The sequence below is a fragment of the Filicampus tigris genome, chromosome 21, assembly GCF_054856515.1.
Source record: "Filicampus tigris isolate MCC_2025a chromosome 21, RoL_Ftig_1.0, whole genome shotgun sequence".
NCBI classification, from domain to species: Eukaryota; Metazoa; Chordata; class Actinopteri; order Syngnathiformes; family Syngnathidae; genus Filicampus; species Filicampus tigris.
This window is the reverse complement of record NC_141237.1, coordinates 784,306-806,005: the sequence shown is the minus strand read 5'-3', so window position 1 is coordinate 806,005 and position 21,700 is coordinate 784,306. Positions and strand designations below refer to the sequence as shown.

At 48.3% G+C, this 21,700-nt stretch overlaps 2 protein-coding genes across 2 annotated transcripts; both read left to right on the top strand.

Moving 5' to 3' along the window:
* The first annotated feature begins 2,097 nt into the window (after positions 1-2,097).
* LOC147127046 (transcription factor Sox-9-A-like) lies at positions 2,098-2,690 on the top strand. Its single transcript, XM_086021561.1, has one exon. The coding sequence runs from the start codon at positions 2,098-2,100 to the stop codon at positions 2,608-2,610; it is 513 nt and encodes a 170-aa protein (XP_085877687.1). The 3' UTR covers positions 2,611-2,690.
* A 14,812-nt stretch (positions 2,691-17,502) lies between these two features.
* Positions 17,503-21,327, top strand: LOC147127045 (transcription factor Sox-17-alpha-like). Its single transcript, XM_086021035.1, has 2 exons — positions 17,503-17,939; positions 20,322-21,327. The coding sequence occupies exons 1-2, from the start codon at positions 17,576-17,578 to the stop codon at positions 21,143-21,145; spliced, it is 1,188 nt and encodes a 395-aa protein (XP_085877161.1). The 5' UTR covers positions 17,503-17,575; the 3' UTR covers positions 21,146-21,327.
* Positions 21,328-21,700: the final 373 nt, after the last annotated feature.

Genomic DNA, 21,700 nt, shown 5'->3' with positions numbered 1-21,700 from the left:
TTGACCATTTTTAGATTAATTGCAGTATTTTTTTCTAAATGAAAAAAAAATCTGACCACCGGTGACTGAATATTATGCAGTAAATGCATATGTTTTAAAACGTTAATAGAAATAAAGATGAAAACAAACTTTCAAATGGCTACCAATAAGTATGCTGCTTTTTTGTGGCTGCAAATGTTAGAAAAAGAAAAGGAGAGTCGCAGAAAAGGTCCATCTGGTTTCTGTGAGTCTGTTGCGCCTTCAATACACTTTCAAGGCTCGTCGAGCATTTTTCAAACACACACTTGTTGAATTTTGCCTTTGATTGAATTGCCCTTCGTCATCATCATCATCATCATCATCGTCATCGTCGCCTTTGTGCGCGTCGTGCGTCTATCAGCTCAAATATTTGACAGGCGCGTTTCATCATCTGACCCAATGGAACAAGACAGTGCACCGCGCCTGATAAAAAAAAAGTGTGGTGGGGGGGGGGGGGGGGGGCGCCTTGAGAGCCACAATGTAATTAGTAACTAGCCCCCCTCACACACACACTTTGATGTACAGCCATCAATACTGTCAGGACCTATTGATTGGATTCCAGCGCATTTCAACGGCCAAAGAAAAGATTCGATTAATACCAAGATAAAAAAAGAAAAGAAGGAGGCGCCTTCACGGCGAATTCATGCATGATGCTGAAAAGAAAATGTGAGGGAGAATAAGCAGGACATTACTTGTGCAGAGAAAGGAAGAAAGAAAGAAAGAAAGAAAGAAAGAAAGAACGAAAGAGAGAAAGAAAGAAAAAAAGAAAGAAAAAAGAAAGAAAGACGCACACGTTCGTGCTGTCAACCAAATCGTTCAAATTTGAATTTGCATGTCATTAAGACAAATGCGAGTGAAACTAAGAACAAAAACGAGGAATGCGTCGATGAAAAAAGCGACCAAAAAAATAACCACACATTTCAATGAGAAAATGAACCCGAATGTCTTTTTTGTGAAGACGACTTGAATTTCTCCAATTTCTTCAAAGTGCGAACGGCGCAATTTCTGAAGTTTGATGCCGGCCTTGTTGGGAGGGAGGAGGGGGTCTAGTCTATCTTCTAGGCCTCACCTGGAGTTCGCACCTTCCATGCCCTCCTCTCATTGGCGGAGCCCCCAAATAAATCCGGGGGTCCCGTGACGGCGAGTCCCCGACGGCCCCCAGCATGCACCACTTGCAGACGCCCCGCGCCACCGCCCGCTCGGCCCCGGACGGCCCGCGCCAGGCCGGCCACGAGGACCCGAGCGGAGGGGCCCCGCCGGGGGCCAACAAGTGCGGAGCCCCCCCGGGCCCCCAGGGCCCCCAGGGCCCGCGCGTGCGGCGGCCGCTCAACGCCTTCATCATCTGGACCAAGGAGGAGCGGCGGCGGCTGGCGCAGCTCAACCCGGACCTGGAGAACACCGACCTCAGCAAGATTCTCGGTCAGCCACGCGCGCGTCCACGCGCACGCGCACACACTTGCTACCGGAGCCCCCCGGCCCGGAGGGGCCCCTCCATTCAGTATAGAATACAGAAAGCTATACGATGACGATGATGATGATGATGATGATGAGGACACATTTCTCTGTCTTTTTGCGGTAGCATCAGCATGAGTAAAAAAAAAAAAAAAAGTGATTATCTTTACTCTGTTTGTACGGGTGGTTTAATTGCTATATTATTCATTGTTGCATTTTTATTAACAATGTATTCGTTTTAATTATTGAAATATTTCAAATGACATATAGTGTGCCACGTGATGAAGATGACGATTATAGGCATATTTTTCGTTTTATGTACGTAGTATTTGATTTTTGATCATAAATACGTCATTTCTAAATTATTTGAATAGTTTCAGAAGTGGCAGATGCGTCATTACTAATATAGCTTTTCAGTGGAATTCTATTAGTGTTAATAATGCCAGTAGAGGAGTTTAAAAATATTATTTAGCACTGTCTTTATTATCATCACTCATTAGTAATATATATATATATATATATATATATATATATATATATATATAGAGGCAACTTGGGACTCGCAGCCCGGCCCGATGGTGACTGTGGCGTGTTTGTGTTTTGCACGCAGGCAAGACGTGGAAGTCCATGTCGCTGTCGGAGAAGCGTCCGTACATGCAGGAGGCGGAGCGTCTGCGCGTGCAGCACACCATCGACTACCCCGACTACAAGTACCGCCCCCGCCGCAGGAAGCAGCTGAAGAAGAGCCCCAAGACCTCCCAACCCCCGCCGGCCTTGCGCCCCCCCGCCGCCTTGGACCTGACCTACGACCTGGCCCGCCTGCTCCACACCCAGCAGCAGCAACTCCAACTCCACACCTCCTTCCCGAGCGTCGGCTTTTTTCAGGAGCCCCTGCGGGACTCCCACCCCGGCGAGCCTCACCTGCCTCCGGGGGGCCGGCGGCAGCACGCGGCGGAGCCGGCCGAGTCCAGGTTCTCGGGCGGGCCCTCCCTGGACGTCTACCTGGAGCGGGTGCAGCTGGACACGCTGTACGATCTGGACCGCAGCGAGTTCGAACAGTACCTGGGCCCGCCGGTCGCCCTCGGGCCCGACGCGGCCGAACTGGCCTGCTACCGCAGACAGCGGCGCTCGCTCACCTGAGCAAAAACACAACAAAGACAAAGACGATATTTAACACAATCAATAAAGCTGTTTGGTCTTCAAAGGTGGCGAACGCCAGCTACCGCGGATCTAAAAAGGCTACACACCCACGCTCAAGAGGCCAAGGCTTGCGGGCACAATTCTCCAAACTCAAATACGTACCCGGGGGAAATAACGAGAGCCAGGGTATTTGACAAAATATAGATATGTTTCAAATATCGATGAAGGGAGGAGGACAAAAAAAAAAAGAATGAATAAACGTCCCTAGGCAAAGGTGACTTTTGTGAGCCGGGCCTGGTGCTTGAGCACCACGAGCGCTCTATCTTTGCACGTGCCTGTCCGTCTATTTTGTACGTGCGCGTGTGTATTTTGTTTTTTTTGTATGTGATCCAATAAATAAGATTGAATTCAACTGTCAACCTGTGTTTAAATTCGACGCTGAGCGGGAAACGGGAGGGCGCCTGCGGGGCATAAACTTCCCAACTTCCTGTTTCATTTCATTTCACAAAGGCACTAAAAATATGAACACCCCCACAAAAAAGAAAAAGTCAACATATCTACAAGCTGACACGTGTTTACAAGTTTTAGGGCACGTTTGGGTGCCTGCTCACAGGTTAACGGCGCCGTTAAGGCAAATGCGATATGAAGAGGATTTTTTATTTGCTGGAAACCATAAGCTCGTTGCCAAGACAACCATTCTTCTACTTGGGTACTTCCGGCAGTAGTTGTTCTTCACCTTCCGTTGAGAAGAAGCAGAACGGTCGTCATGGCAACTAACTTTGGCTGACCACAAGAAGGATTTGGAGCAGCGAAAGGCGCACGAACCCAACGCCGGCGCGATCGTCACGGGAAGCCGCTTCAAAGTAGAACCAAAAACGTGAGCGCCGTTGATGAGCGGGCCTTTCATCATCTTGCTGCGCTCGGCTCACGTGACTTTGTCAAGGCAGCCCAGAATCAGCCTCGTCCGTTTTTGGGGGCACCCCGGAAGAAGCGATAAGCGGCGGATTCCAACGACGTTCTGAGCGTATTTCCAAACGCAGCCACCTCGAGGGAACGGCGATTTGGGGGCGACGAACTCGGATGTTGGCCGTCTCGCTTTTTCGTCAAACGAAATTGCCCTCGCAAAATGTTTTGAACGGTCCGCCGCCGAGGAAGAGACAAGACAGCAAATGGCGAGGTCAAGCCACGACGGATGGAGTTCTGCTCGCAAATGGAAAGGCCGCAACAGAGTCAAGGCGCAAGTGAGCGCCCTGAAATTTTCAGGTTCGGAGCCCACTGTGCTCCTCGTAAAAAAAATGTACATAAAAAAACAAGAAAAAAGTTAGTGTGGAGCCGCGGCCGACGGAGTCGCCGCCGCCGACGGAGTCGCCGCCGCCGACGGAGTCGCCGCCGCCGACGGAGTCGCCGCGGCCGACGGAGTCGCCGCCGCCGACGGAGTCGCCGCCGCCGCCGCCGTTGATTTTCAGTGACAAGTTGACAAGCGAGGGCGTTTTGAAGCAAGCGGCAGGCAGGCGCTTGCAGCGCGGCTCCTTTTGCGGCCTCGTTTGGTCCCTCGGCCACGATGAAGCTCGCCTCACTTTGCAGGAACTTCCCGGAGGAAAAACAAGAGGATGACATCAGCCGGCCACAATCGACACGCCGCCCTCGGCGTAAGCGGGTTTGTTTTGCCTCAACTTTCTTCTCTCGCTCCGAAAGCGCTTCTCCCGCCCGCTTTCATCAGCGCTAATCAATGCCAGGAATCTCCTCCGACACGGCGTGTAATTCCTCACCAAACATTCCCGCTCGGCCGCTCGGAGATTAGGAGGCAAAAAATGCCACCTCTGCATGTCCGATATTGACGGGAGGCCAAAGGGCCGTTTATGAGGAAGCTCAAAATAGATTCCCCACTGGGAACATTCCCGAGCTTTGCCATAATTAGCCGGACGCCGAGGTCACTTCCTGCGCCGGCCGACTTGGAGGTGCGGCCTGAAGATAATGCTCATCCCGCTTGCACCAGGGCGGAGGAAGCCGTGACAGGAAGCCCCTCGCCGCTCGCTCTTACTCCGAAAGAAAGCAGAAAGCTTGGTCGGCGGCCTCCAAAAAGCTTGCCACCTGCCATCGCGTGACGACATTCCATGACACGGCGCATCGCGTGACATCACGTGGTGTAAATGAACGTCATGTTGGAGGGCATCAAGTAGCCTTGTCATTTCATCCCATGCAGCGGAACATACTGCCTCGCAGCGGCAGCTAACGACAAGCCTCAGGGAATGCTCGTGGAAGGCAACGCAGTGCCATGCAACGTCGCGTGATGATGTCACGTCGCGTGGCGTCATGTCACACGACGTGTCACAAACAATGTCATCAAGTTACAATGCCAGCTAAGGTCGTATGCAAAGAGACGGCGTGGTACAGCAAGCTCACGTCACGTCACGTCACGTCACCTAGCATAGCATCTCCTTCCACAATGTCGGCTAACAGTCGCGTAACACTGTCAAGTTGTCTGACATGACGTCACGTAACACGCAATGCCATGTCACATCTTATCATGTCAAGCTGCGTGACGTAATAATGTTCTCTCAAAGAATGTCATGTCATGTCACATGAGGTGACGCTCATGTCATTGAACACATGCCACAGAATGTCACGCATGGGGGTGAACATCACGGAATGGCATGCAACATAGCATGTCTTGTCATTGGACAATGTAGCGTCGCATCATGTCACAATGTCGTGTCGAAGCCAACGCGGCCCACCCGGAGCGCAACGTGACGCCACCGCATCCATTTCCATACAAGCGCGGAAGGAGCACCTGCCGGCTTTGTTGGGGCCACTTTGACACCTCCACTCATTGATTTAGTGGGACCCCCGCAGCTGATGTGGGGAGGTGTGTGTGTGTGTGTGTGTGAGGGGTCCTGACAGGCTGGTGGACTGTATGCTAAAGTGGATGCTTGTCATCCATCCAGTAGGCCCGCAAATGAGGACAGCTTCCATCCCGCTTTCCAAGTTGACTTTGTGCGAGCGTGCGTGCGTGCGCGGCCTCATGTTCCCATGCGCCATTCAACCATTTCACTTGGAAACTTTTTTCTCGCAACCTCGTCCTTGGAACGTTCCGACATTCTTTATACAACATTTCATTTTTGTGTCGCATCCACGTAACTGCACTTTTTTACTCGTAACCATGCGACAATGGTGGCTTGCTAACATTTCAACCTTGCCAACTAATCTTGTAACATTCATCCTTTTTTCTCGGCACTTTCTTCTCGTAAAGTTACAACTTGATTCTAATAGCGTAATGACTTTTTTTTCCTTTTGGTTGTTATTAGACGTCGCTAGTGAATTGTCCGCGGACTTTACAATGGAGGTGGGGGGGGGGGGCTTTCTGTTGGTGTAATTTATCAACTTTTTGGCTGTGTCAGGCTTGGACTTCCGTCTGAGGTTTTTGCGTGCGGTGAACACAATTCCCCCCGCGCGACATAAGAAAGCGCGAGGAAGGGGCGCCTACGGCTTCGGCCCCCCCAGCCGGGCAGGCCACCATAGCGAGCCCCCTCATCCCCCCCCCCCTCCCCACGCCTCCACCCACTGTCCTGTAATCAGCGACGACATACACACAAGTACTTTTCCAGATCGGGCTTCCTGCCCTTCCAGCTGCGAGTAGCACAGGAAGAATAACACAAGTAGCAGAATGTGGCCTTTTCCAAACACAAGGAAAATCATCATCATCATCATCATCATCATTCCCCCCCCCCAAAAAAAAGAAGTTAAAAGGCGAGCGAGTCGGGGAAGTCGGGCTACGGCCGGCCTTCCTCAACACCCCCGCACGCTCAACAATAAGCTGCCAGTCAGGCCGCACACGTCTGTTATGTTACGCTCATGCATGTTAGCTCCTCTTGACTTGTTGTTTTTGGGCTAATCGGACGTGTCCAAAATTTGCGCACGTTCTAACTGGGCCCCAAACGCCTCGCAACGCGGCAATACAAACATTTGGCCCCGTCAAGGAATACGGTCACAATGTTATAGTTTACATTCCAAAAAAGAAGTGCCAAATGGACACTGGCTGCTACCTGGTCAACGGATAAAAAGCGTCAATTTCAAGTTGAAGAAATATGAACGTATGAAATACTACAGTCATGACAAAAACATTTTGGAAAAACAGTAACAACGGTGGGAGAATATGCGACAATAAAGGTTTGTAATGCTCCAAGAATATAATGTTGTCATTTTGGCACAAAACGCAATCAACAAAGTCGCTATGTTAGCAGAAAAAACTTGAAATTCTTCATTTGAAAGGAATTACAAAAAAAGAAAAGTTTGGTCCAACGTTTGAAAATGGTTCCCTCAAGTAAAAACTTTGAATAGTGATAACGCCAACTTAGTTCTTTTCAGTTGAGGACCACTTCAAAGAATTGGTCTGCTTCACTTTAAGAAATGACTGCACCTGAAGTTAACATTTTACGGCACCTCAGAAACCTGACGAAGATGACCAAATCATTAGCCGCGCTGAACTTTGGTTTCCTATTGGAAGCGGCGGCGCCCCGATGTCAGGCGTGCGTTTCATTGCTTCCTGCTTCCTGCGTGGTCTTCACTTTCCCAGGCGGGCTCGGAGCAACCGCCGCGACGGGACGGGACGGGACGGGGTGGGGCGGGGCGGATCGGGACTGACGCGGGGGTCCGGCCTCCCATTGTATGTGTGCGTTTGCTCAGCATGGCAGCGCAAGGACAGTGGGCCCGCAGGAATACAATAGGCTCATATTTATTTACTGCTTAGCGACGGCCGTGGGGAACCCCCCCCCCCCCCCCCCAATATCCCCTCTCTCCTCCTTAATAGCTGATAGTGAGTTTACAGTCATAAAGTTGAGCGAGGGCAGGCGGAGGCCACACGATTAAGCACGAGGACCCGCTTTTGCGTGCTTTGTATGTAAAGGACAACCTTTCTTCTGGGGAGCACGCAATGTTCACTCATACGCATTTTCAACTCTAGTCTTGTTATTAAAGGTCTTAAAATCAAAATATCGTTATGTATGGATACATTTCAAAACCGTTGCTTTTACTCAAAACGTTTTTTTGTTTTTTTTTTACTGTCGTGGATTTAGTTTGTTGCTAACTTCCTTTTATTTTAATGTCACGAATAGTTGAATTTTTGATTCAATGTAAGATACAAGTGTAGTTGTTACAAAGTGTAGTTCATTTTTGGGGAAAGTGTGACATTTTGGGGTTGTGCAAGCTGAGGCACGCATGCACAGGAAGAACTGTACTTGCTACGATTAGCACTGTGAATGTAATGGAAGTGTTTTGATTGAGCTGCTGTCTCGCCACAAATGCATTTTCATCAAGCTTCAAAAGAGAAATCAAGCAAGAGCCGAGAATATTTGCAGCGATTGCGTTTGGATGCGTAATGCAAGTGTGGTCCAGTGGGGGGCGCTGCTCTTCTCAGTGTTGACAAAGCGGGCGGAAAAGCGAGCCAGGCGCCGACCGAGTGTGCATGTAAACGACACGTGTGGCAGTCCCACAGAATGGAAGCGTTTTAGCGCGTCATCTCCAAGGACAACAGCCACCACGACAAATTCACGTTCCCGCAGGCATTATGACGCACCATCGGGCGGGCGAGCGGAATTGTAATAGTCGGCCTGAGGTTTGACTGGCTTTTGCCTGCGCCGCAAAAAAGATTAACGGCGGATTAAAGCGTCAAAAATAGAGAAATCCTTTTGCAGATTGATTAAAAAGGACGCCACATGCCGCCGGTGCAAATTTGCCGCTCACCGGATGGACTCGCAAGCCTCTGGAAACACATCATACTTTATGAGCCTCATATACAGTAATTCCCTTCATAATGGTCAAGACACTTTTTCTTTTTTCCAATTTAGCTTTTTCACTTTTTTTGTATGTGTGTTAAGTGTGTCCCATTCTGCCGACGTGTATTTGGACTTTGCTTTTTTTTTTTGAAAACATTTGTTACGTTTTGTCACGTCTGTCTCGTTAGGGTTTTGTGTCCAGCTGTCCTGGTCGGCCCCGCCCCTTGTGTCGACCAATCAGCCCCTCCCCCTCCTCCAAGTGCATCAACGATGCCAACTACTCATTGAGCTTGCCGTCAAACGCTCGTCGGAACGGCAAAGGCAAGCGACTGCGCTGACACGTTCACCAAATGGAAATCCGGAGCTCAGAAATGACACCATCGACGCAGCCGTGCGTGTGTCGTGTGAATGCAAAATGGCTGCCACATCCGAGCACTTCCGATGACACATCCCTCTGGTGCATTGCAACAACCTCATGGGGCATTGAAGGCAATGAGAGTGACATGGATGGGCGTTTTTGTTTTTGTTTTTTTTTTCCCAAGGAAATTCCTTTAAGCATTTGTGTCCATTTTCATGGGAAAGATGTGTTAAGCAAGTAGAAAAACGGAATGAGCATCTTTAGAAAACACCTCCCAAATCATGGAACGTCATTAAAAAAATATTCTTTAGAATTTAACCTAGGAATGATGAAAACAGCCAATAATTCAAAAAGTCACATCACATGAAAGAAGTGATTTTCAAAATGAAATTCTGAACAGAAAAATGAACCTTTGTAGCTCCAGCGCGTTGCGCTACCCATGATTGGAATCGTCGACACGACGCCGGTGTTGTCCAAGTAGGCGGCACTTGTGTCATACACCGAACGGTGAAAAAGAGTCCAATTATCCGAGTGCAAATCTTTTGTTGCTCTGCGAAAAACGGAGGGAAAGTCCCGCCTCTGTGATGTCCTGACAAGTGTCCGCCACACAAAGACTGCCAAACAATACTCACCCCACGGGGCCACCACAGCCCGCGGGGTCGCCTTGCCGCTTTCTTCTGGCACGACAACGCACACGCGAGGCCTTATCAGATGAGCTCACGCGGACGCGACCGACAGCAGCGCGGACTTTACTAGCCGCAGCGGAAGACTTGGACCGAGCGGCGTCAAGATTACATGAACGACGGACAGACAGACTCGTCCATAGCGAGGAAGATATTGATCACCGAGACTAATTGGATCCTGAACGATGCGTTACCAGGGGAAGCTACTCTCAATAATACAAACGCTGACAATGACAACCAAAAGCCAGCAAAAGGGACGAGCGCCGCAAAAAAGCAAAACCGCTCTCAATAATGCTAACTGCCAATAATGCTAACACAGACACAAGAGCAAGGGAAAGTGGCATTGGCAAAACCCACCCACCCATCCATCCATCCATCCAACCATCCATTTTCTGAAATGCAGATCCAGTCCTAAAACAGACCACTGATACGAGACCATTCGAACAAACACGGTCTACGGTCTGCGTGTGTGCGTGAAGTGTGTTCAGCGCAGTAGTGTGTTATTGTCGGAGGTTAAGCCAGATTTGGTTAGAGTAAATCAAAGCGGACAATTTCCTGCGCTGCGAGGAAAACCCCCGGCAGGAGAATGAGTGGATAACGTCGCAGCATTAGCCCGCGGCTTCCTGCCACACACTGAAAAGAAAAAGAACCCCCCCCCCACCCACACACACACACACACACACTTGAGACATATTGTTGCCGGCCGGGCAGGCTGTCAACAGGCGCACATTTTGATTTGAGACGGGGGGGATTCAGGATTCGCTGGCGCAGGAAGGAATACGCAGTGGAATGTGTCAATGCGGCTTCTCGCCTTCAGATGATGAGATGCGCGCAGTGGCACAGTGACACGGAAATGAGCGCGGAACGCTGCCGACTTAAGCCGCCGCTCACTTGCGTGGACGTCGTCGTGGCGCAAGGCAGCGCATACGTCATGTTTGCTGCCATTTGTTTTTTTCTGCTTGGCTGACTCAATGCGATGTGATTTCCTTTGCTGGCAGGTGGGAGGACCTGCCAGCTCTGCTGGGAAGCTGCCGTCCAAGCGGGGGGGGAAGTGACACCGCACGCACGCACGTACGCACACACACACACACACACACACACACCCCCGCACACGCACATACACGCGCACACACACACACACATTCACCTTCTTCTATGGCAGGTGTGCAACATGTCGTATCAGCTTTTCTTTTTCTTGAGCTTTTAGTTCCCTTTTCACAGCATGCAAGTCAGCATGCGTGTGATAAGTTACCTGACTCAATGTTTGATTGTTCTTGCATTTCGGACGCGACAATAAAGGCATCTTTTACTTTGGCCGTTTTTTTTAAACAATATTATTTTACTCGAGTCCTCACTTTTAATTAACGTGAAGATAGACTTGTTGAAATTTGGATTTGGGGGAGTTTTTCAATGCTTTTTTTTCCCCCAAACACATTTCTGCTCTTGTTTTTACATTTTTGTTAGGGCATAACTTATTTTTGACAGTTACAGTTAAGATTGAATAAACGGTTCAATGCAATATAAAAGTAACACTTTGTATTATTTCCAAAGGGGAAGCCGAGTGCATTGGACTTGAGAGTTCCCACTGTTTGTGGTAGGTTCCTTTATCAAAGCGGTCATCCAGAGAGCCTATTTACTGACGCCATTGTGTGGAAACGAAGACGGCGGCGCACCTCGGACGCTGCCCCCGACCGATGTTTCAGAGCGTGAAACATCGCATCCAAGAAGAACAACGAGAAGAAAGGTGGAAGGGAAGCGCCGACAGCTCAGCTTGCCGGGCTCCTCCATCTGCTCCAAGACAGAGTTTGCCGTTCATTAGCCTGAGCGAGAACAAAAGCAGAAGTTGACAATCTAACGAGTTTCCAACCTATCGCGGCGAGTAAGAGGAACGCCGCCAGGGAGGAAGCACTCACACGCACTAACCACATGAACACACACACACACACACACACACACACTGTGTATTTCCTCTATAGAAACACAGCTGTGGGGAAAAACAAAATTCTTTCTCCACTTTTATGAAGGTGAGTACATCATCATTGTCATCATCATCAAGTGTGTGTGTGTGTGTGTGTGTGTGTGTGTTTTGTGCTCAAGAGATAAAGTCGGTGGCACAAAGCGAGAAAGACGTCATTAAATCAGAATTAGACGTCGCTGTGTCAAGGACGAAGCTAGCGAGACAACCGATGAACCACAAAAAAAACCTTTCACAATGCCTACTACATTTAAGCACTACTTTTATATCACTCCAGCCAATCCCTTGAAAGTAACTACCTAACTAACAAACAGAGGTTTTGGGGAAGACACAAGAAAAGGGGGGTTCCTTGCTCTTGCGGAAATAAATGCATGTCGTGGACTTCACACCTCCACCTTTCGCAACTGTTCTCGAGCAGCCAGTTACGACTTCTTGTGTATTCTAATTCAACCAGCTCTTGCCATTCATTCACTACTGAGGGTACAAAATACACTTATACAATGTCAAATATGTAATTTGCCATTAGACTGACTGACTGATTGATTGACTAACAAGATAATTAACAAGCACACTAGATAACAACTAGAAAACCAACTAAATGACTTGGAAAATTTCAGAATTGCTTTTAATCCTACTCTGGTTAAGGAGGACACAAACTGGCTATCTTCCACGCGAGCTAAATATCTCTCAGATTAAGTAACCAAATAAACCCTTGGTTTGAAGGCTACACGCTAGGTTTTAGGACATCAAAACTAAGGTACTGCTATTGCTAGCAAATTAGTTCGCCAGCCGTAAAAAACAAAGCCCAAATATGTCTCCCAAAAATAATAAGGTGTGTGGACATGGCCTCCAAGGCTTTCAGTGGCCTCTACCTCGTATGGCGTATTGATCCAGATTCTTTCCAATCAAACAGGAACCATTGATGGTTAGCGCGCTATTGATGGTTAGCACGTTTGTGGGCTATCTACATGTTTGGTCACCTTAGCGTGGCGCACACACAAAAGGGCGACAAATCAATGGACACGCAGATTGCAGCTCACAAAGGCCGTACTGTCTCTCCCCTGACTACATCAATTGATTAGTAATGATTGGTCACTGGCTAATTGATCCAGCGCCCAAGTGTCAAAGTCAAAGCGGCTTGTGGATGTGAAGGTGGTGCGAGGGGTTGAACGCAGGTCAGGTTATTTGTCATTAAACACAATCACAACACTTGTTAGCCACATCATTCTCACTTGACTTTGTCAGCACAAAGGCCAAAGCGACAACACACAATTGTGTTGCCGCTAAATGACTTTTCTTCTTTTTCTTGGCACCGCTTATTGTTTTCTGCCTTTGATGCTGGAAAAGATGATTCATTGACAAATTTTGCTCCCAGATGACACAAATGAATTTTGACTGAGCTCAAATGATATGCACGATTGCTTCAAAAAGAAGAAAAAAAAAAGAAAAGAAAAGAAAAGAAAAATGTTTTTTTTAGATTGAGACAGTTTTTTTTGTTTATTTTCAACGAGCTAGCCAGCTAGTTAACCAAATGAATAATTAGCTATCCACCTATCAAACTAACTAGCTAGTAAAATTTCCTCCCAAAGAGCTTGCAGATATTTTGGTCTGAAAGTGTCAAGGCCAGATTTTGTTTTTTTTCCAAACTAAGAAAAGAAAGGGGTCGACCTAAAATAGACGACAGGTCTTATCAGTTTGTGACCGGTCGGTCGCAGCGCAGCAGAAAACAATGCATGGCAAGGCGCGATGGCAGTCGGAGTTGGCCCGGCCGGCCTCATAATGCCAGCGACCTGTCAAGGAGCCTCGAGAACAGGAAGTGCTGGCCAGCTCTGTCCTTATGGATAAAGTCATAAAATGATAAACACGCTCTTCAATTAGCCTCAGCCGGCCGGCCGGCCAGGACGGTGACTGGTCGCCGGTGGGCAGAGGGGATGCGGTGAAATGCCAATTCCGCCTACTTCAATTGTGCTAAGCACTCAACAAGGTGTTTTCATGCACAATTAACAATCTCTTGCGGTTTTTGTTTTCGTTTTACTTTCTAGATTGAGTCTTGTTATCACTCGACAACAATTGGGAGGCTGCAACAGTTGGCACATCAGCGCTAATTGTCGCCATCACTAAACAGCGTGTGATGAGGCTGATGATTGTGTCAGAAGAAGCGCGATGAGTTGAGCTGGATTTTTGATTCAAAGAAAAATACCAAGAAAGAAAAGCAATGATTGTTTTAACGAGGGAACGTACAGCTTGTTATCCAAATTCCAACGAATAGCTAGCAAGCTACCTGGCTAAATAACGAGTTACCTGCAAAACTTACTAATTAACTGACTGACTGACAAAATGAATAAGACGATCGCTACTTTTCAAACTAACGGGCTAGCAAATTAGCTGACTAATGAATGAACCAAATAAATGTGGCGCAAGCTAGTTCACTAATTAAAGAACAAAGTCTCAAACATATTTGATGTCTATCTTAGACGGAAGACTCAAAGAATTGGAACGTTGAAGCTTGGAGGACAAACACTTTTATCAATGTATCATCTTGCGGGTGGGGGTGTTGGGGGTGGGCTTTATAGGGCGGATTTGGGGTCAGGTAGTGGCAAAATGTCAAAAACGTCCTGTAAACAAAGTGGGGCCAAGCAGATTCCTGCTGGATTAACGCCTCCCAAACAATCACGAGGGACTCTGTGCCTGCGTGTGTCATTTTGTGTGCGTGTATGTGTGTGCTTATAACAGATAATGGCCGCGCCAATAACACACAAGAAAATAAACTAAAACTTATCTTGCGGACTAGTTAACTGCATAACATACGAAATAAGGCTGCAAGCGTGCTATCTGTAAAAGGAGAACTTTTCATCAAACTAACAAATAGATGAGTAACTACCCAGCTATCTTTCAAAATAACTATCTGTCAAATTAGCTAGCGAATTCATAATTTCACAAGCTAACTAACGGTGTAGCTAAATAAATAGCTGTTGGTCAGCCACGACAAAAATGAGCTAGCTAACTAACAAACTCACGCACTACAGAGAAAATGAAATAACTAGCTACTAATCTACCGAGACAACTAGCTAACTGACATATACAGTACCTAACAAACTACCTGTAAAAATGACTAGGTTAGCTTACCAATCAAATAAATAAGCTGCTTAGAAGACGAACTTGGCAACTAACCAACTAAATAAATGGCTCACTAGAAAGCTAAAGAGATAAATAACTAGCTAGACACCTAGCAAACACATTAACTAACAAACAGGCTATCTCTGTAACTAGACATTTAACTAGCTAGTAAACAGTAAAGTAAACAAGCTAACTGGCAAATGAATGATTTAACTGCTTAACTAAATCCCAGGCTACTTATCAAACAAATCAACTGCCAACATATCCGATAGTGCTCGTTCGTCTTTGTTTTTGGGAGATCACGTGTGATTGCAAATAGTTAGCGGGTAAGGGCTACGCTTCACCGTTGCCGCAACATCACATACAGTAGTGTCTGGCTAGCTCGCTACGCTACCTCAATGTGATTGACAGCTAACAGCTAAAGGGAAATCAAACTTTTGTGTCGATTAGCGTAAAAGGTGTCAATCCTATTCCGAGACGAAATTTTCTTCCCTCTTTTTCATCACCTGCTATGTTGAAAAAAAATTACCCCCCCCCCCCAATACACCTTTAGCAAGCCCCCGTTCCCAAGAGCAGGTGTTGAAGAGGGAAGACGTGGTGGTCTAATCAGACAATCACAACACTTCCTATCTGAGGAGCTGATAATGCCACACGTCTGCTGGCTGCAAACAATGCATGCAAAAAACTTCAATGACGCTCTGCGGAACAGAGCAGACCTCCGCCAAGGCACAACCAGCCGCCGTTGGGCTGCATACACTACGGTGGCTTCCGCAAACTGCAACATCAAACATTCGGAATTTTCATGCACTATTGTCCAATATTTAGGCCACTTAATGCCCAAGCAAAACAAAACAAACAAATAATAATCAAAACGAACGCTTGCAACATGCATCGATACGGACCAGAATAATCCAAAATTCATCCCACAATGGAGAAATTCTGGTTTTATGGAAGGCAACAAGAACAACATAGCAAAACAACTATACAACAACAACCACAATATATCTGCAGATGTGAATGACAAACTGTACATGAATTGAGACTGGACAAAAGTGAATGTGAACAAAGGCAGCAAGAATAGTCAGCAGCATTTATGTTGCAAAAACTAAATATGGGTCAATACATACTACAGACGTAATGCACACGCATAAGTAGCTACTTCATCTATAGCGATGTGAATGTGAGTCAAATGCAGCAAAACTAGTCAGCAGCGTTGAATCGATGGCAAAACGCCATTTTTGTACCAATATGCACTATAGGTTATACGCAGATGTAATTGTGAATTCCAAAGTGCGACGACACCATGTACGCAGATGTGAATGGCAAACAGGACATGAATTGATTTTATACAGAAGTGAATGTGAAGGAAGGCGGCAAGAATAGTCAGCAGCGTTGTCTACATGTAGCAACAAGTGCTAATTGGCTGGTGGTAGCACTAGTTAGTATTCAGAAGAGAACGGGGCATGCAGTGTTTATTAGCGGCATTGTTTGTGAACACATGTGGGATCAGGCCGGCGTGCGAACATAAATACGCCATCCGCCCGCGCAACACTAGTGCTAACACTGCCGCGCATTGTGCGATCCCCCCAGTAGGCCACCCGCAGCCATTAGCCAGACGGACGGCCAACCCGGCGCTTCGTGTACAGCCCCCCCCCCACCCCCCACCCCAACCACTGCTTTGTGCAAGGCGGACAACTTGTGCTGCCGCGCCAAGGACAGGAAGCGCTCGCCGAGGGGACAGGAAGTGCTCACCGCCGCCGTTAGCCGAGGCCTGGAACTGAGATAATGCTATTGTGTAAGCAAGCCCGCTTGACCTCTCCCTGGAGCGCTCCCCCGTCCAGAGGCTGGCGTCGAGAGGGCTCGGCCCCCGCCCTGCCCCAGACTCCCCAGGCACGGGGCGTAGGGATGGGAGGACCAACGGGGGGGGGGGGGGTGAGCTCCCAGCACTGACTGCGAGCTTCACCTTAGCGGAGGAAATGTGGCGGGGTCGCCAGACTTGATGACTTCTCCAATCAAATGGAGGCACGACCCACGCCCAGACATTCCCACAGACACCCGCACGCCGCGGCTCGCTGGCAAAATGGACGATGACAGCATTACGGCGCACATCGGCTCCCGTGCCGACCTCTAGTCCGCGCCGCTCTGTAAGCGTCCCTCGTATTTCTGTCAACCCTTTTTGAGCGGGACGAGACGGGAGAAAAGGGGCTGCCGGCCGTGATAAGAACGCAACAAACGCGCTTTTTGCTGAACCAACAAACAGCGCCGGAGAAATCGGCGCTGTGGGCGGTGGTGTGGCGCTTGAAGCCCTCGCTGTAGAGGAAGGACACCAGAGTTCAAGTGTAAAGAATGCTAAATATATACACACACACACACACACACACACACAAGGCCACTTGGACAGCAGCAACAATAGTCAGCAGCTTTGCAATTTGAAAACAAATATACATGGAGCAAGAGTCTATATTTGCGGATGTCAAAGTATGTATCGTATAGGTATACGTCTATATGTCTACAAGTGACCGTGAACAAAACGCAGCAGCAGCAGTCCTCAGCATTGCATTGTCAAACGGTTCCCAATATTTTGCTAACTTCATTGGGTGCAAAATATCAGGAACAGCTCCCAGTAGTCAGACTTGTATATTACTGCGTTACAACCACAATTAGCCTACTAGACGTTTTTTTTTTTTCAAGATTTTTTCAATTTGAACTTAACACTTTAACACTTCAATTGTATTTATTTTTAAAACTTGTATTCTAGATGATTTTTGTTTTTACAACTTGTAAGTCAAATGTACATTTTGTCACATTTTCTAATCAAGGCGAGGCCTTTACGCGTAACCTTCCAAATAAGGTCAAGAGGAGTCAACTTTGAAACACCTTGCGGAGTTTAAGGCACGCCCCCTCGCGCGCCTATTGGCTGCACGCGTTTATAAATAACCCCAACGTGCACTCGGAGTTCCCAGCAGCTTTTCTCTTTGGATGGGACAAAGTTTCGTAAGCTTTGCATCTCTTTCTTTCACCATTTGTTTTGTTTGGGTGAAAAAGGCCGGCGGAGAAAGAGATGAGCAGTCCCGATGCGGGCTACGCCAGCGACGATCAGAACCAGGCAAGGTGCCAGTCAGCGATGTCAGTCATGATGCCTGGGATGGGACACTGTCAGTGGGCCGCCGACCCCCTCGGCCCCCTCGGCCCCCTCGGGGAGCCCAAAGCCAAGAGCGAGGCGGCCGTCGCCGGGCTGGGTGCGGCGGCGGCGGCGCCGGCCATCGCCGGAGGCGCGGCCGCGGGGAGCCAGCAGAGTCGCGGCAAGAGCGAGCCCAGGATCCGGCGCCCCATGAACGCCTTCATGGTGTGGGCGAAAGACGAGCGCAAGCGGCTGGCGCAGCAGAACCCGGACCTGCACAACGCCGAACTCAGCAAAATGCTCGGTAAGGCACGCGTACTCGCTGTCGTCACCCCACAAGCTGATTTGGCTTCATGACCCGTGGCTTTCTGCCTTTTCATCCACTTGCTTCCATTGGGTTTGGTTTGACGGCTTTATTTCATTCAAACAGCAGGGCATTTTCGGATTGAATGCATCACTAGGTTATTTTCAAACTAGCTTTGGATGCAAATATTCCAATTAGCCCAATCAAACTCAAGTCCACAGTGTATTACTATAACACTGATTGGACTTAACCACAAGTTAGTGATTGTAACATGTATGAAATGACAAGTGGTGTCATGTAAAACCAGTGAGTGGTCTTTCAAAAGGCAACATTTATTCTTCGGCACATGACTCCAAATGCAATACTAAAATCACTCACTGATTCTTGTGTGGAAAGGTTACATTTATTTTTGCTTAAATATCACTGAGTGGGTGGCATTCGAAACATTTTGTCTCCTTTCTGTATCACCGCAGAGAGCAAAGACTAATTATCAACATGACCACTGTTCATATCTTTTGTAACACAATTACGGCACTTTTGAGTTCAAACATCACTATTATTATGATCTAATGGGAAATTTGATCCCATTTTTAGCGAGCAAACAACAGAAAGAACATCAACATTTTATATTTACTCCGATTCCAAGTTTTGGACTAAATGTCATCTTTCGACGCTCGATACTCACACGTGTCAAATCAAACTGCAGGAAATTATATTGAGGTCACATAGCTCCCACTTTGTGCCACATTTGTCATATGTTGACATAGGAATGTGTCGAAATATTCTGCATGTCATCAAAAGAGAGTGTGACAACTTTTGCGTCGATGCCATTCCATGGCCTGACTAAAAAAAAAAACGTCATTTGTTGGCGTCAAACGTCAGCGTGTGGACTGCCGAGGTGAGCTCATATTTCGTATTTGACTTCAATCAGGGTGACTTTCATATTTGCCGGGTGGTGCTTTGAGTTTGACATTTTCAATTGGTTTCAAACATACAACTTTGGTAATGTAGTTTGCACTCTTTACTTTGCCAAAACAGGATGCTTACGTTTTTTTCCACCTCCACTGGTTAATATTTGCGACCCACAGAAGAATTTGTGGCCAATCTTGTGCCCGCCTACAAAAAAAAACCCAAATGAGTCTAATGTGGAAAAAAAACAAAAACATCCCAGTAAGGTGGATTCTTTTTTGAACCAGTTTCTTACGACAAGCACCAATTTGTCATTTTTTTGTTGCCGAGCTCACAACGTAATCGAAACAGCGAGCGCAATGAACGCGACATCTGCATTTTGACGGCATAAAAGTTCAGCGCTTAAACAGCAACATGCCACCGTTTTTTGTGTTTATTATTATTAGTCTCAGTTACAGCACTATGGAAGTTGATAAAGATGGCAAAACGTCATTTGACTTTTGTATAGAAATCCATTTCAGTCTGTACTTTGGCACTTTTACTTGAGTATAAGGAGTTCAAGCAACATTTCTACGTTGACCCTTTTTTTTTTTCTACCGAGGTACAGAGTGTGCTACTTTTGGAACCTCTGAAGAAATATGCTAAGACATTTTTGGCGGCGTGTTCACCAAATTATGAGAATTTGCGGTGATTATTTTCCACACGGACTGTTACTGCAGACTCAAGAAGCAATAAGCGCGAGCCAGCAAGAAAGAGAGCACGTCCAAAGTTTGGGATCACGTCACCCAAATCAAGTTCCAAGTGGTCAAGTCAACATGGGTAGCTAATGAAAAATAGCCCGCCGCCGCTAGTTAGAACCAATTGCAACACAGGTGGTTAGGATAAAGCCGAGATGGAAAAGAGCTGCCTGCGCACTTTCACTGGCTCACAAAGTCGAGTCAAGACGAGCACGTCACTCCACGCGCGCGGCGGCTAAGCCTTTAGCAAGGTAAACTGACGGCCAACTCTGCATTCTCATTCACTGACTTCCACATTGCTCAACGGTTCAGGCCCGTCTTGTGTGTGTGAGACACACACACACACACACACACACACACATTCAACGTCACAGATGCTACAGCGTAGACCGCGAGGTTGTGATCCCAAGTGGACAACAATACTACCTGCACCTCGCGTGCATATATTGGAGTATTAATGCATATCGGCGGTCGGCAATCTTTTTAAAAGCGAGAGCTACTTCTTGGGAAGCGCCGCCAGTTTCATACGCACTTCTGAACTAACACATTTGCGCTGAATATGTGGGGGTAAATGAACTCCACATCGCCCGTTTTGCCCGCTAGCTTTTCTCTACGGATGCTATGATTCGGTCATGCGCTACAAAATTATATGGATTGCTGTATAAACCAAACTGTATTTGCGGAGCGTACATTGGTGCTGGGCCCTGTGACATTTTTGTCGGTGCGGTCGTTGCAGGCAAGTCGTGGAAGTCGCTGCCGGCGTCGGACAAGCAGCCGTTTGTGGAGGAGGCCGAGCGTCTGCGAGTTCAACACATGCAGGACCACCCCAACTACAAGTACCGGCCCCGCAGGCGTAAGCAGGTCAAGCGGATTAAGCGGCTCGACTCCGGCTTCCTGCTGCACGGGGCTTCCGAGCACCGGGCGCCCGGGGACGGGGCGGGGCCGGGGGCCTACCACGAGCACGCCGGCTACCCGCCGATGTCTCAGCAGCAGCAGCAGCAGCAGCAGCAGCAGCAGCAGCAGCAGCAGCCGCTGGCTCACTACCGCTCGGACCCCCTGGGCGGCCCCTCGTACGGGAGCTACAGCCTACCCACCCCCGACACCTCGCCCCTGGACGTCGTGGACGCCGACTCCATGTTCTTCCCCTCCCAGGAGGACTGCCACATGATGTACGCCTACCACCCGCAGGGCGGTGGTGACTACCAGCAGCAGGAGCCCCTCCCTCCCCAGCAGCAGCAGCAGCAGCAGCAGCAGCAGCAGCAGCAGCAGCACGCTCCCTACGTGGGGTGCCCCAACCCCTGGACGGTGTACTACGGCCACGTCAAGCGGCACCCCGGGGCGGGGCAGCTGTCGCCGCCGCCCGACTGCCAGCCGCACGGCGCGGCCGCCAACGCCGAGCTGCTCTCGGAGGTGGACCGAAGCGAGTTTGAGCAGTACCTGGGCTCGTCGGCGTACGGCGCCCCGCACGAGGGCGGCGCGCAAGGACCCGAGAGCCTCATATCGTCCGTGTTGTCGGACGCCAGCACCGCCGTCTACTACTGCAGCTACAACAACTCCTAAAACCTCGGCGCCGCTGTTGACATTTTGCCTGCCGACTGAAGTCAGAGGCCAGGCTACTGAAGGACATTTTCTAGCAAACGCCTTCTTTTCATTTGACTCGCTCGCTCGCTCGCTCGCGGGCTGATCAAGTTATGTTGTACAGTCACTATTTCAAAGTCTGTGGATGTCAGTTGTTTTTTTGGTTTGTTTTTATACTTTTGCACTTTTGACTAATAAATTTTGCAAACAAATCAATGCTGCTCTGCTCTCACTTTTGACTGTTTGTGCCACTAAAGACGAAAAGTGTCATGTGGAAAAGTGCTGAGTAAGAAATGTTGCGATGGCCAATTGTCTGTCAGTACGGCAAGGTTATTGGCAAATTACGCAAGAGATTCACGCCACGTTTTGTAGCGCAGTAGCGGAGGGGCAAACCAAAAAACACAGTGAACGTCAGTCCCGTCCGTGTGCTTTGTCCCAAAAAGGTAGCGTTTTGCTAGCCGCTTATCAAGTTTGCAAAATGACACGACGACGACATTCAACAATTCCACACAGGCACGGAAAAAAACGTGATAAATG